Source organism: Bidens hawaiensis, unplaced genomic scaffold, assembly GCF_021521415.1.
Source record: "Bidens hawaiensis isolate Kalapana, Puna unplaced genomic scaffold, B.hawaiensis_p1.1 tig00009361_1, whole genome shotgun sequence".
In the NCBI taxonomy this organism is placed as follows: domain Eukaryota; kingdom Viridiplantae; phylum Streptophyta; class Magnoliopsida; order Asterales; family Asteraceae; genus Bidens; species Bidens hawaiensis.
In genome coordinates, this window is record NW_027491690.1 from 516,224 (window position 1) to 532,057 (window position 15,834).

General features: G+C 34.9%; 1 protein-coding gene across 1 annotated transcript; it reads right to left on the bottom strand.

The window, feature by feature from the left end:
* Positions 1 to 355: 355 nt before the first annotated feature.
* On the bottom strand, positions 356 to 7,086 carry LOC143532129 (uncharacterized). The gene is made up of 7 exons (XM_077027261.1): positions 6,927 to 7,086; positions 6,569 to 6,816; positions 3,432 to 3,587; positions 2,134 to 2,290; positions 1,908 to 2,050; positions 1,759 to 1,794; positions 356 to 1,110 (listed from the first exon to the last, which is right to left on the bottom strand). The coding sequence occupies exons 1-7, from the start codon at positions 7,000 to 7,002 to the stop codon at positions 613 to 615; spliced, it is 1,314 nt and encodes a 437-aa protein (XP_076883376.1). The 5' UTR covers positions 7,003 to 7,086; the 3' UTR covers positions 356 to 612.
* Between the last annotated feature and the right edge of the window lie 8,748 nt (positions 7,087 to 15,834).

Sequence of the window (15,834 nt, forward strand, 5' to 3'; positions counted from 1 at the left end):
ATTTCATACGTTCATTTAAAATTTATAATTATATACAATTTATGATAAAACAACTTAATAATATATATTATGTTAATATAAAACTATAACTGAATTATTGTATAAGAATAATTTTAGATGCTAGAAACTAATAAATAACTAATAAACGAGCTTTGTGACTAGCTTGAACTTAAAAAAGTACTCGTGAGTTGAGCATGAGCTATAGAAATAATGCTCAAAACCAGCTGGGCTTGGGCTTGGGCTCGGGCTCGGGCTCAAGCTCTTTATAAGTTCAACAAGCTTGGCTCGAGCCTAGTCGAGCTCGGGCTGGCTCATGCACACCTGTAGTTTCAAGGTTTAAGTTCGTTTTCATCTTATGAATGTGAAAACCAACATAGATAAGAAAGTTGTAACTAATCCTTCTAACATGCTCTCGTGCAAGGCAGGTATGCAGATTTGACATTCACAATAAAGCATGCAAATATCTGAATACAAACTTGTCACTCACACCCCCTTTAAGCCCACTAATGTACACTATAACTATCCTTGAAAACAAAACAATAAAACAACACGTTATGACAATTTTTCCTTTTTTTATAAATTAACCACAAATAAATATCAAAATCGCGCCCCTCACTGCGACTGATGAGGGTGGGCATAAAACATCATCCCAGGCGGCTGTAAAGGTGGTGGGGTGGGGGCAGGGGCCATAGACGACCCTTGATGAGTCACAGGAACCATCATATAAGACGGTGGCGGAGGCATAGGCATTGGCATTGGCGGTGTACTGACACCGCCATACGGAAATGTGGTGGCAGGTGGTTGCAAATATTGGTGTGAAGGCGGTTGCATAAATTGAGGTTGTTGGGAGTTTGGTAAAATCGGTTGGTAAGAGACGGAAAGAGGGGTGGTTTTCGTCAGGCCTTGTTCGGCTGCAAGTGACGAGAGAACAGATGACATGATGTATTGAGAAGAGGTTGAAGCTGTTAGTCTATCTGCAACTTGTGCTGCTATGTTAGAAGCTAACTTTTTAGGAGCATCAACAGATGTTGCTTTTGTGTCTGTTATGTAGTTTTCGTCGTCGAGACGTTTGCGCGTGTTTTTGGCTTCCTCTCTCTGCGCTTGCGCCACCTGAAAACGTTTACAAATCATTATTAGTATTGTTATTATTGCTATTATTGCTATCTTGGTTTTATAAAGTGTTTGCCACTCTGATGCGTTTTGATCCCAAAATCCGTGGGCGCACGTCACATACGCCTCGCAATTACAAAGTATTAAATAATTCTTTGTGAATAATATTTTATTTGTTAACGTTTAATCAATAATATAAAAGATATTCTCTTCATCTGCGGTTAAAATTGTTCAATCGATGGTCTGATTTTTCAAATACTCGAAAACACTTGCCGAATCAGTGGTTAGATTTGTTCAACGGATGGTATAATTTTACCTAACCAAGGAACGATTTATAAAAGCAATATAGGTGTTTGGGGACTAAATCCATAACTTTTAAACTTTGAGAACAATATCAAAAATTTGGACCAAACCAGAGGCACCATCCGTGTAATTTACTCTTACTAGTATTATTAAGATTATGACTATATTTATTTAATTTTTTTAATGTTTAGAACTTAACAATTTAAAATATAATATATAAAAACAATCAGTACTTTTTATCAAGTAACGCCTCGCATACATGACGCGCGCCTCGCACATTGCATTGTGGGATCAAAACGCCTCAGAGCACGTTTAAAACAAAAGTAAACGAGTATACAAGCATACCTGCATTTGGGTGCGAACATTCTCTAACTCGGATTCCTGAAAATACAATTAAGCAAAAAACAAAATATCACTTCTCATAACATTTAATTTGTAAAGTATAATACAATAATAAATACTAATAACAACAAAAACAAATGTAATAATAATACCTGGTCATTCAACGCGTCACACAGCTGAGACACAAGGGCCAATCTATTCGCTTCAACAACTTTAAGTTTCTCTATACACTGCTTCAACAGATTTTCTTCTTCCTCGAGTTCTTTAGACAAACTCTTCCTTTTGGGATCTTTACCTGCATTCATCAAGTTTTGGTCAACACATATCTTGGACCGTATAATAATACTTTAAACTATGTACGTATGGAAATAAACCTACCATTTTTTAATGCCAAATCAATATCTTTCTCCATTTTTTTAACGCGCTGAACCGCAGATTTGCATTTATCCATCTCTTCATCTTCACCGTGGTGTTCACTCACGACTAAGTGAAAAGCTGACACAATTCTCTCGGCTGTACTTCCGATACTAAGTTTCTGAGTAAAAAAGAAAAGTAATAAAAAGAAGTCACATGACCACAATCGTAAATATATAATAGATAGCAAAATGTGCAGGGAACCAGCAAAATTAGGTAAACTTTGGATAGAGGTCCAATAAGGTTGGCTAAATGGCCGAGCCCAAGTTTGACTCGGCTCGAGGTCAGCTTGTTTCGAGCTCTTTTTCAAAAGCTCGAGATTGGCTCGTGATTAGTTTTTTAATGCTCAAAGCTCAGCTTGTTTACTATTTATTAATTAATTTATATACTATTTGATTAATTTAATATATTTTATTAATTACAGTTTTTATATATAACAATATAACATAACATATATTATTAAGTATTTTTATCATTATTAGAATTATATTTAATACATGAAATAACTTATAATATGCCCTCTGGCGGTGCACGCATATAATGTATATATGTGTGAACTCTCGGGTGGGCAAAAGTAAAATTGCACTAATTTTGACGTTATTTTACTAATCTCGTGAAAATAACGTTAAAAGTGGGGGAAGGTTAATCAGGCATCATGTGGTGGCGTTGATAGCCGAAAGACAAGGGCACATGCATCAATCAGCCGGTGTCCCGATGATTGAGTGCTATGTGCCTTATGTCCAAGGCTTGATGCAAAACTACTATCGAGCCGGGGGTCTCATCGGAAGCAGCCTCTCTATCCCTATGGGGTAGAGGTAAGGTTGTCTACATCTTACCCTCCTCAGACCCTACCATAGCATTGCTATTGGTGGGATATACTGAGTACGATGATGATGATGATGATGATGACATGAAATAACTTATAATAATAGACTCATGAGCTAGCTTGGGCTCAGACTCGTCTATTAACCAAGCTTATTTCAAGGCTTGAGCTCAGGCTCGTGTTGGTTTACGCTCTACTCAATTCAGGGTTTTACCAAGCCTATCTTCAGTAGATCACGACTCACGAGCCGGCTCGATTCAAACTTAACGACCCAATTCTAAGTAGCTCAGAAGCCGGCTCAATTCGACCTTTTAGCAAGCCAATCTCAAGTAGCTCACAAGCCGGTTTGACTCGTTTACACTCCCAAGAAAATTATTTTTATAAGCAGTTTGTAAGTCGACTATTATACTATTTCAATAAAAATCTGACTATTACTGACCGTTCTTATGGAACGTGAATCTCTCTTAACAATTTTCACAGAATGAGGACGTTTTTTTGAGAACTCAAGCGGTTGAGGTGATTCTTCTCCAAGCAACACAGCTTTAATGTTCTTTGCTTTGGATCCAAACACTCTTCTTTCTTCCCAAATATTAACCTGCAATTCACATCAATGATCAATTCAGTTAAAAACAGACCAATTGTAGGTGGCAATTAAGGGTGGCAAACCCAACCCAAATGTATTGTTTTGGGTCAAGATGAATAAACTTTAAAAGTAAAATGGGTTAGGATGGATCATAAAAATTCTTCAAGTGGGTCAGGATGGGTTGGAAATATACAAGTGAGTTTCATTTATAGGTTAAAATGGATCAAAACAAAATATCCAAGTTATCCAAAATTTATCTATTTCAAAATACCCAAACTATCACGTGCGAAACAAAACTCATCCGAGACCCAAAAAACGATAAAAAAAGAAACAAAAACCCCGAACCGACTAAAACGAAACAAAAACGAAACTGAACCAAAATAGAAAAACGACCAAAACGAAACAAAAAGACGGGATTGAAACCGAAAAACTGACCAAAACGAAACAAAAAAAAAGCGAAATGCAACCGAAAAGCTAACCAAAACTAAACAAAAACACCGAATCGACCAAACCGAAACAAAACTGAATCGAAATAGAAAAACGACCAAAACGAAACAAAAAAACCGATATGAAACCGAAAAGTTGACCAAAACGAAACAAAAAAAAAGTGAAATGCAACTGAAAAGCGGACCAAAACAAAACAAAAACATCGAACCGACCAAAACGAAACAAAAAAACCGAAATGAAACTGAATTGAAATAGAGAAACGACCAAAACGAAACAAAAAAACCGATATGAAACCGAAAAGCTGACCAAAACGAAACAAAAAAAAGCGAAATGCAACTGAAAAGCTTAAATCAATACAAAACAAAAACACCGAATCGACCGAAACAAAACAAAAAAAAAACAAAACGAAACTTAACCGAAATAGAAAAACGACCAAAACGAAACAAAAAAAGCGAAATGTAACTGAAAAGCTGACCAAAACAAAACAAAAACAATGAACCAACCAAAGCGAAACAAAAAAACAAAAACGAAACTGAACCGAAATAGAAAAATGACCGAAACGAAACACAAAAACCGAATTGAAACTGAAAAACTGACCAAAAGTAAACTTAAAAAAACTAAATGCAGTTTAAAAACCGGACCAAAACGAATCAAAAACACCGAACCGACCAAACGAAACAAAAAAACTGAAACGAAACTGAACCGAAATAGAAAAACTGACCAAAACGAAACAAAAAAAGCAAAATGCAATCAAAAAGCTTACCAAAACGAAACAAAAAACTGAAACTTAGCCGACCAAAATAAAACAAATGAATCGAAACGAAACAAGAAAAACGAAATGAAACCGAAAAAACTGACTAAAAGAAAACAACACTGAAACCGAAAAACCGAGAAATCGAAACCGAAATCATTGAAACCGAATAGATACCGAAACCGACCGAAATGAAAAAAACAAAACCAAACCGAAAAAACCCCCGAAAAACTTGAACCTGAACAGGTACGAAACAGTTTTTTGTTTTTTTGTTTTTTTTTATTTGTTTTTAATGAACGAGGATGATGGGGGAAACATTTTAGTTATTTTACATTTTGCGTTTTTTATTTATATTTTGAGTTATTATTTTTTTAATAGTTTTTTTGAATATTTTTTTGAGGGGTTTTTAAAATCCTTTGTATGTCAACCTTCATTTGGGTCAAGATGGGTTAGTTTTACCCATCTTGACCCATATCCATCCTAACCCTCTATTTTAAATATCCATCCTGACCCCATATCCATCCTAACCCATACCCATCCTGACCCATCACCCAAATCCAACCCAACCCACTCCCATTGCCACCTCTAGTGGCAATCATGACCCATTGTTCAACTAATGGGTTAATATGAGCAAAACATAATTGTATATGGGTTCATTATGGTCACCTTAAACTAGTCAACTGGTCAAAATTGGGTTATCTTTAATTAATCAATAGATCAAACCGGGTAACTGTTATAAATTTAAAAAAAGATCCAAATGCGTTAGTACTACCCATTATCATTTTTGTCTTCACTAACACCAGCACTCCACCCCCACCACCATTGACATTCAACCACCACCATCGCCGACGTAGGGGGTTGGGTGACTGGGTAGAGCACCTGTTTTTCAAAATCATTTCATCTTACCCTGAAGTGGGGTGGGGTGGGGTGAGGCGGGATTGATACTTGTTTTCTAAAACGAATCACGTTAACCTGAGGTAGGGTGGGGTGGGTGCAGCCAGGAACTTTTTTTGTAGAAGTAAAACAACTCATCTTAACTCACGGAAGGGTGTGTGTCGCGTGTGGGGTGAAGTGGATATCATTTTTTGTAATATGACTAAGTTTAATCCAATTCCATTTTAGTCAGAATCCATTCTGCTTAGAACCTGATTGGACCTGAACTCATTCTGCTTAGAACCTGATTGGACCTGAACTCATTTTGCTCAGAACGTGTTTTGACCCGAACTAATTTTGCTTAGAATCCATTCTGACCCGTAACCTATGCATTCAATCTCGGTGGTATCTCGGTTATCGGTCCTCATGTGAAATATCGGTCATAATATCGGTACCAATAATATCGGCGATATTGACCGATATTCCCAATATCAGTGTTTTAAGTCTTAATTTTCAACTTCTAGTGTTTAATATTGGTGTTTTGAGTCTTAATCAGTTCCTACTTGCTATAGTTGTTAGTGTTTTGCAAGTAGCAAAAGGATAATTTGTTAATGGTAGGAGAGTATACTGAATTGTTAGCGTTAAAGTGCTATATATATAAATTATGCATGATATTAAAGTTACCAATAACCCACCGATATCTCACCGTGATTACCGATATCTCAAATATCGATCCTCAACCGATATCCGATATTTTTCCGCATTAACTACTTGGCTCGTAACCTGAACTTGCCTAGTTTGCCAGGCCTATATGGCTATATTATATTGAAGTAACCAGCTATAGCTTAAGGTTTGATTCTACACCGACATAAACAAAGACAAATAAACAGACATATAAGGCGGCGAGTTTAAGGATGCATACGAGTCGGGTGACAACATTTTTGCCATGATCATTGCCTTTTTCCGTAAGATCTTTAACGGCTCCCGGTAGAACCTTCCAAAACTCGGTGACAAATTCATTTCCTTTACGCTTGCTGTTTTGAAGAATATCATTTGCAAGGTATAAAAGAGGAACCTTTTGAGCGACCTCGGCGCAATGGAACTGTTTTTCCCATGTGGTAACAACCACTTGAGCTTTGCTTCGGTGAAATATACACCAATGAGACAGTGCTATAACACAGAGTCAAGAAACACAACAAATATAAGCTTTATTTACAACCAGAAGCTGCAGCTTCATCTGTATTACATATAAAGCTAAGATATAAAAGAAAAAAGGATACTTTCAATAGACTGTTGAGTGGTGTTGAGGTTGGATAGCCTGTCTGCAAGTATCTGTTCATTGAAGACGCTATTCATCCCACTTCCATATAAATTAATACCTACCAGCAGCTTTCAATTATCAGGAAGATAAGAGCAAATGCCACTTCAATTATCAGGATTGGTAGATTCAATTTGGGCGAATTGAGAAGAAGAGAAAAAAAGCCCTAGTTTGTTTGTTTCAGCGTCACCGTTGATGTATTGAGAGTTTGTTATGTCTCACAGAAATAGAAATAGAAATAGAATTAGAATTAGGGTTTTTTCTTCTGTTCCACTTTTATTAATTTCGGGTTGTATTTTCGGGTTACTCGCGTTCACAGTTTTAAATCTAGAACCAAGACCTATTTTGTTTTTTTCGGGGGTTTTGGGGTTCGGGTTTATTGGGTTGGTTTAATCGGGTCTTGAGTATTTGATCTAGACAACTAAAAAAGGTAAATGAAAAATAAATATTTAATCGAGTATTGAGAATAGAGATGGATAGATCGAACAAAAAACGAGAGCATTGAAAAAAACGATCGAATAAAACTAGGGGTAGCAATCTTGATATAAACCATTTCAAATGGGTCAACTTGGGTTGTTTTAAAAATTATATTGGTTGGTTTGTGTAATAGGTTTTAACTAAATGGTCATTTGAAATTCTACATTCTTATTTTCGGGTCAAAATGGGTCGACAAATTTAAAGATATGGGTCGATGTGGGTTAGTGTCTTTAGGAAAAGTGGCAGGTTCGGGATGAAACGGGTTTTGGATTGGAATGAAATCGGTTTAGGTTTTGGCTCGTATGAGGTTTCGTGTCGGCACGAGTTTTCGCACTAGACGGGTTGGGTTTCAGTTTCTTTCGAGTTTTCACGTTGGACGGGACGTTTTCGGATTCATTTTCGGTTTTTTGTTTCGTTTTGCTCGGGTTTTTTCAGTTTCATTTATGTTCGGTTTAAGTTTTTTAGTGTCGTTTTGATCTTTTTCGGTTTCGATAATTCAATTTAGTTTTGGTTTTTTTGTTTCGTTTTCATCGAATTTTCAGTTTCGGTTAATTTCTCAGGTTTTGGGTATTGTTTTTTAAGAACAAGGACAACAGATGAAACATTTTAGTTTTTTTTACTTTTTTCGTTTTTTATTTGTGTTTTGAGTTATTATTTTTTTATTATTTTTCTTGATTTTTTTTGATGGGTTTTTTATCTTAATAAAAACCCTCAAAAAATACAACTCAAAATATAAAACAAAAAAAAGTAAAAAAAAAAAAAAACTAAAACGTTCGTCCGTTGTCTTCGTTCAACCAAAAAAAAGCATAATTAGGGATGGCAATGGGTCGGGTTCGGGAAGGGTCTAGGTATTTCCAGACCCGGACCCGATTATAAAACCCCGTCCCAGGCCCGTCTGATATTTATCGGGTAAATACCCATCGGGGTATCGGGTATACCCGCGGGTTTCGGGTATACCCGTTAATTTATTAAAAATACTCGTCGGGTATGTCCGCCTCAAATCCCATCGGCTTTTGAAAATACAAAAAAAATTATTTTTCTAGTTTCATGATACACTTAATTCAACAAAAAGAAAAAAATATACAAAAAATATATAAAAAAGATCTAAGTAGTTTATAGAGGATGAGTGAGTGGCGGGATGTAATACAATATATATATATAATTTTAATATTCATGGAGGACACACAAAGGACAATTGGACGCAAATACAATTTTTTTATTGTTACTATGTGTGTGTATACATACATACATATATATATATATATATAATTATGTCGGGTATATAATCAGGTAAACGGTTCCATATTATCGGGTAATCGGGTCGGGTAATCAGGTATACTAGAAATCCCAGACCTGTCCCAGACCCGCGAAAGATTAAAAAAAAAACCCAGACCCGTCCCATACCCTAATGGGACGGGTAAGACTCGTCCCAATTATGTCGGGTATCGGGTATTCCCATCGGGTTCGGGTTTCACTGCCATCCCTAAGCATAATGGGTATTTCGGATTTTCGGGATGACCTGAAACCCAAAAACGAGTAACTGGTAGTCGAACCAAATTAAAACGATTCCAGTTCGAGTTACCAATTTCTCACGTCAGTTTTTGGGTTGTGCATGAAAGTTACAAACCTAATTCAATAAATATATATATACTTAAGAAGTTGAAACTTGAAAAAGTGGACTTACTATTATATATATTGTTAGAGATAATGCTATAATAGATTAGACGTGATACATTTAGACCATGTGTTATGTTAGCGGTAAGACAAATTTCCCTTTGCGTCGTGAGAGGTGCCCTCATCTTGTGCGTCATTTTTTATGCATCAATTCTCTATACACAAACTCCTTTAGATAGCGTTTGGTATGCAGTAATCATAGAAGGAATTGAATGATTCATTGATTGGGAATGAAAAATATGGTGTTTGGTTGTTCAATGGAATGGAATCGAATCATCCATTACACATAGAATCTCATTCCATCAAAACCATTCCTTCCCACCCCCCTTTTTCATTCCATTCTCATTCACCATACTTTCTTAACAACATCACCACCTAACAACATCAACCACCACCACATCGCCGCCTGACTATCACCGCCACCGCCACCACCACCTGACCTCAACCACCGTCGCCACCAACCTGCCATCGCCATCACTACCAATGCTACCATCGCTTGACCACCGCCACCCCTCCCACCACCACCACCATAACCACCGCCCTTGACGCCTGACCGCCACTACCACTATTGTCGCCACCACCATTTTTTTTTTTGTAAAATAACTTACTCTGAGAAAAAGTGTTTTTATTATTTATATTTCATTCATATAATTTTTTTTATACCAAATAACATTAACTAATGATTCATTTCATTCCCATATGTTAACCAAACAAGATAAATGAATGGTAATGATACATTTCATTCCATTGTTCATTCCATTCCCCCCTTCATTCCGTTACCTCCAACCAAACATACTCTTACTTTGTTAGCTAGAATGGTCTCTCACCTCACCCATAACATTTTTCGGTTATCATCCTCCTCCGCCACCCTAAAAAACTTTGCCCGAAGATATTCTAACTTTTTTTCCTCTCACTCTCACAGGTATAGAGAAGAATGACAAACAATGTATATCCCCATCGAACCAAGCACGGAATAAATAAGTGTCGATCTCTCCGCAAATAGACAACAGGTGAGCTTTATAGTTAGACAACTACTTCCTTACTTTTTCAAGGAGCCCAAATCATGATATTTCTCATATTCGCAATCAAGTACATAAAAAGAAGTTTGTCTAGTTTACAGTTAACACATTTTGCAAACGAAACTACCTCTCTTTGATCCACCCCCACTCCAAAAATGCTAGATTTATGTAAATTTAATTTCAGACTCGAAGTTAAATAAAAACATTATCATCGGCATTAAAGAGGCCTGATATAGATAAATTACCTCCTCAGATTGTGGCTCGTATAAAAAACCTGCTCGAACAGTATCTTCTATCACCACATGAATCCCCATCATTGCTCTAATAAACAAAAAAGACGAAAGAAGATCTCCTAGACAAATACCCCTTTCAACTTAAAATTCGTCCAAGGGACCTCCGTTTATCAAACTAGACGTCCTATCAGAAGATAAGCATGCGTAAATCCACATCAACCATTTATTTTCAAACCGAAGAAACGACGTGATATAATAGAGATAATCTAGATTAAGTTAACCATAAGCCTTTACCAAATCCAACTTCAATAAAGATAATTTACCATTATAACATTTGAAAGTATCCACGATTTCATTAAGAATTAGATGCCACTCTAAAATTTGCCTTACTCTAATTTTAAAATACCCATTTTTATATTATAGTTTTTTTATATTGCAAATTAATAAGCCATTTTTCATTTTGTATAACAGAGGCTAAATTGATGATGGGGGAGATAACGATGTGGTTGTGCTGCCAAAGAATGAAGAATGAACTATATGTGTATTAATGTATTATAATCAAGATTTTACATACACTTTTTTTCTAAAAGCTTAGTGTTTTTAAATTATAAAGCTAACTATTATCAAATTAAGTAAAAACTTTTTTTATTTTATGATAATCTTTAAAAAGAATAATGAGTATATAATTGTGGAGTGATCGTCCTCGGGTAGTAGCTCAAGCTCATTTGGGAACACAGCCAAAAGCGACGTGTATTCGTCAATTGGATTGGGATTCGGGTTCGTGAACTCGATGATAAGGCTATGTGTAGTGGAGGGGCTACGAAATGGGGCGTTTTGCGTCATGTGGCGCCCAGTCAGCAAAGGGTTAGTTTTTGTTTTTGGGGTGTAATGATGGAGAGAGCTACAAATTTGCCACGCCACCATATATATATATATATATATATATATATATATATATATATATATCACACACACAACATATATACATATACATATATACACACACAACATGTAATATAATAATAATATTATTTTCTTCTCCCCGGCGACAAACTTTCCTCGCCAACGCCCCATTTCGCCCGGATATCGCCCAGGGGGCGATGTTCCTTCTCTTTCTCGCCCTATTACATTTGGCCTGAAACTGAACATTTGAACGTTGCGGAAGGTGAAGGATGCTATATTGCTATTGGGTAGTCTTGGGCAACAAAATGGTGTCGTCTTCCTTTTGGATAGTACTAGATACTTTTTGGTAAAAATAAGGTAACACTACATAATTAGGTGATGTTTTGAATAATTTGAGTAAAAATTAGGAGCGTCCTAAATAACAACATTCCCATCATCTTTTATATGCATCATTTAAACAGAGCTTATAACATAAAGTTCATTTTATTGTTCTTTTTTTAGTTTTTTTTATATCAATTTTGTAATTTTTTTCATTGATTTTTATTTTATATTATTGCACGTAAAGTTAAATTCTTAATAAATAAGTGCTAAACTAAAAGTATTTTATAGTTTTTTTTTCTTTAACAATGAACACAAATAAAATATCTAGAAAACTCTCACGGAGTTTGAAGTCGTGAGGTTTAATTCATCTAGTGTGGCTTATCCAGGCTTAAACCTAAGAATATAACACATGAGCTAGATTCGAACCCGCGACGCTAAACATAAGAAATTAATTATTTTAATTACTTTTTAAACATTCTAATCGGTTGCTCTACCATTATCAAACCATGAAACCCGATTTTTCAAACCATAACTGAACCGGTTCATTTAAGTCGGTTTCAAATTCAACTGATTTTGAAAAACTGCAGTACTGAGTTCGTCATTACCCTTTTCTGGTGCCTATCAAATCATTAATGCAAAAAGTTGCTTCTAATGTGAACATAATGTGTAGCATTTTCTTAATAAAAGTTATATACCAGTCAACTAAAACACATGAATTCTGTGTGTGATGCAAAAGTTGGCCGACATAAAAACTTTGTTACACATTTGGTCTTTTTGGATTTCATAATTATAGTTAACACTTCTTATTGTTAGTGGGTTGTTCAACACTTGTTTAAAATACGTTTTACAAATTATCCTAAACTAGTCAGACTAAAGTAAGCAAAGTCTTTGGTGGAGAACATTTCAGATTTCATGTATTTGAACATTAACTAACTATTCATGATTTATATTGCCTAAATAAACCATAGATATATCTTCATATTGACATTTTTTAATGAAGCGTACAACTAAGTAAAAAAAATAATAGACGAGGATCATATTAAGTACCTTTTTCTTGTCGTAGCATAACGAATAAATGATTGATTAGTATTAGACAATGGCTCATTTAAGAAAAAGGTTCAGAATAAACACAAAAATTGATTATTGATTTAGTTCATGCTAAAAATGCGTACCCTAGTTAGCAATGCACTCATAAAATCAATATTGTTACAACAAACACATGTAATTACCAAAAGTCAAAGTGTCATGTATCTACCGTTATTACAAAGACATGTAAGTACCTGACCAACCAAAAGCCGACTTGATAAAACCATTCTGATTAGCCCAAAACCCAAAAATAATTAGATATTCAAACTTATTATAAAAGTTTATTAATAGATAAATTTTATAAGATGGTAATAAGACAAAATAGATGGTGGTTAAGATTGTAAATGAAAGAAAGAGTAAGAATTAATATAAAAAGAGTATAAAGATAGAGATGGTTAATGGGTTGTGAGAGGTTTTTATAAGAACATCAAAATTTGAGAAACACGTGTTTTTTAGTTAAATTATAGAGATGTGAATGAGATGGAAATGCTCTAATGGTAATGTGTGACCTAGACACATGGAGCGTTAATGACGGTGGCCCGGAATTTTACATAAGACAATGTTATCATGAACTCACGGGTTATAGACGTTTAGATTATTATAATAACTTATGGTGTTGGTTTTCTAAAAAAGGTTTGTTCGCCTGTTCGGTTTTAGATATGTTATGGTGATTGAATGATGTTATTTGTGTAATTTCAACAAAGTCACATACCCGAATTTTAGGATGTGAAAAATCTCTCGTATATTCTCTATCTATTGATATACAACTAATTAGGCATTACTAATTGTGCTACAATAATACATTTTTAATCAAAGAATATAAGGAAAAATGACACACCGTTTAACTAGACAAAAGGAAAAATGACACATAAAAATGTTGAATTTAATGTTATTGATGGAAACATACACATAACACAGGCACCACTAATTTAAACAATAGGGTATTAGTTGAATTTAATGATATTGATTATTGGACCTTACCTTTCGACATATTTTTTCAAACGAGACCAAGTCAAGACACATGTGTTTGTGGTATCCAAGTGGCCATTGTATTTGTGGAATAAAATAATATAGTAAAACATTACAACTTGCAATTGTCGGTGGACTTTCATAAATGGTACTGCACGTTATATTTAATACCAGATCCACCGTCACACACAAAACGATATTTTATTACTTTTTTGTTCAATTCGTTGAGCTTGACCAATATATATTTGATTTCAAAGGATAATGGTCAGCCTTTTGACATTTTCATTATTCAACCTATATATATAAACCATGCAAACACCTACTTCATGCATCATCCACTTTTGAATTGAACATAAACATGAGTACCAGCTCAGATGAAGTTAGAAGCAGCAACGGATCAAAGACATACAAAGGCATACGGTGCCGACGATGGGGCAAATGGGTGTCTGAGATTCGAGTTCCAGGAAGTAAAGAGCGGCTCTGGCTAGGCACATACTCTACACCCGAGGGTGCGGCTGTGGCTCATGATGTAGCCTCTTATTGTTTGAGGGGGAACACATGTTTGCATAAGCTTAACTTTCCGTCTATGATACCTCCTACCGCACGAACAGACCTATCGCCTAGGTCCATCCAGAAGGCAGCGTCCGATGCTGGCATGGCCATAGACGCACGGTTTATTGCAACTCAAGGAACTACACAGAACCAGAACAATGTTGCATTGGATATTTCTGTAGATGATTATCTTTGAGTTTTTAGTCAACTATTTTCCCACTGTTCGTCGTCTACATTGGCAAACACAATGTATGGTGATCCCTAGAATATTGTTTTTACCGTAACTAGTATGTTTCGGTATATGAAGAAGCCATTATATATATACATGTTTACATCATAGACTCTTGTTTTCATATGTTTTGGTTGATGATGGTGGCAATTGTATGGAATGACCTAAATCTGTGGGAATAGGTCGTTTATATGACCAGTTAGTACATTGGCACAAATCTAAGCTATGACTCTCCGATAAAGATCAAAAGCAGCAAGATGATTTTGATTCTTGGTTTTTAACAGTTTTTGGAATGGAAAAAGAATCTCACATTCACGTCTCCGTTTGACTGCCACTAAGGGATGTAGTTGTAGATACGTTAGTCTTAGTGGGTCGTTGGCTCCACTGTTATCTCCTTGTACGACTAGTTACCTTCGTAACTATAACTTTTTTGGCGTCTTCTCTACAAAGAATGTGAAATATAAATATTTTAGTTGATTTAGTGGAAGATATCTACGAACTTCGACAAACTTAAATATTAAACTTTTCTGCATTTTACGTTTATGTTTTTGTAATTCGAAGTGATATTTTTTTAGTTTTGTTATTAATTAATATTAATATTAGAGCTTATAGCAATATTTGGTAAGTATTGGTTCAAATTAATAATATTATAGGTATTAGAAAATTAAAGAAATTAATTAAATATGACTGGTTGGTATAGCATATTCAAAGATGATGAATTTTTTCTCCTAAAACCTCGGTGATAACATGACCGACCATAAACACCTATCATATCTAAGACATTAAATAGCATAATAGTTACATATATTACATGTCAACTCATTGATTACATTTATTTTTCATCTGTGGGTGTCTAACATTATGGGTGTTATTTGATATTTTGATATATGGATTCTTTCTTAAAAATAAAAATAAAATAAAATTGTGATTTTATAGTTTCATTATATATGTGAAAACATGTCGACCCTAATTATTGTTTTTGCAAATTCTATAGTTTATATGAAGAGTTAACTTCTTATATTGTAGTTTGTGAAGGCTTAAATTAATGAATTTCAAATTTATAGAAGAGTTAAACTTGTTAAAATAGAGGGGCTTTTAAGTACTAATTACCAATTTACTTTCTCATAAATTTGTCTCAAATGGCAGATACGTTAATGTCCACAATTTGACTACCAAGTGGATGAAATGAAATGAAAGAATACTTACCCAACTAATTTAAGGTATGTGTTGTTGAGAAATTGGATCAAGAATCAAGATCAAGAACAAACGAAATCGATTACTATTAACACGAATTGATGATTACAGACTCTTGTATGGATTACAAAGAAAGAATTGAAAAATGAAAAGTAACCCTAACTAACTGATTGTCCCCCTTTTATTAACCCCTAACGGCTATTAACAAACTAA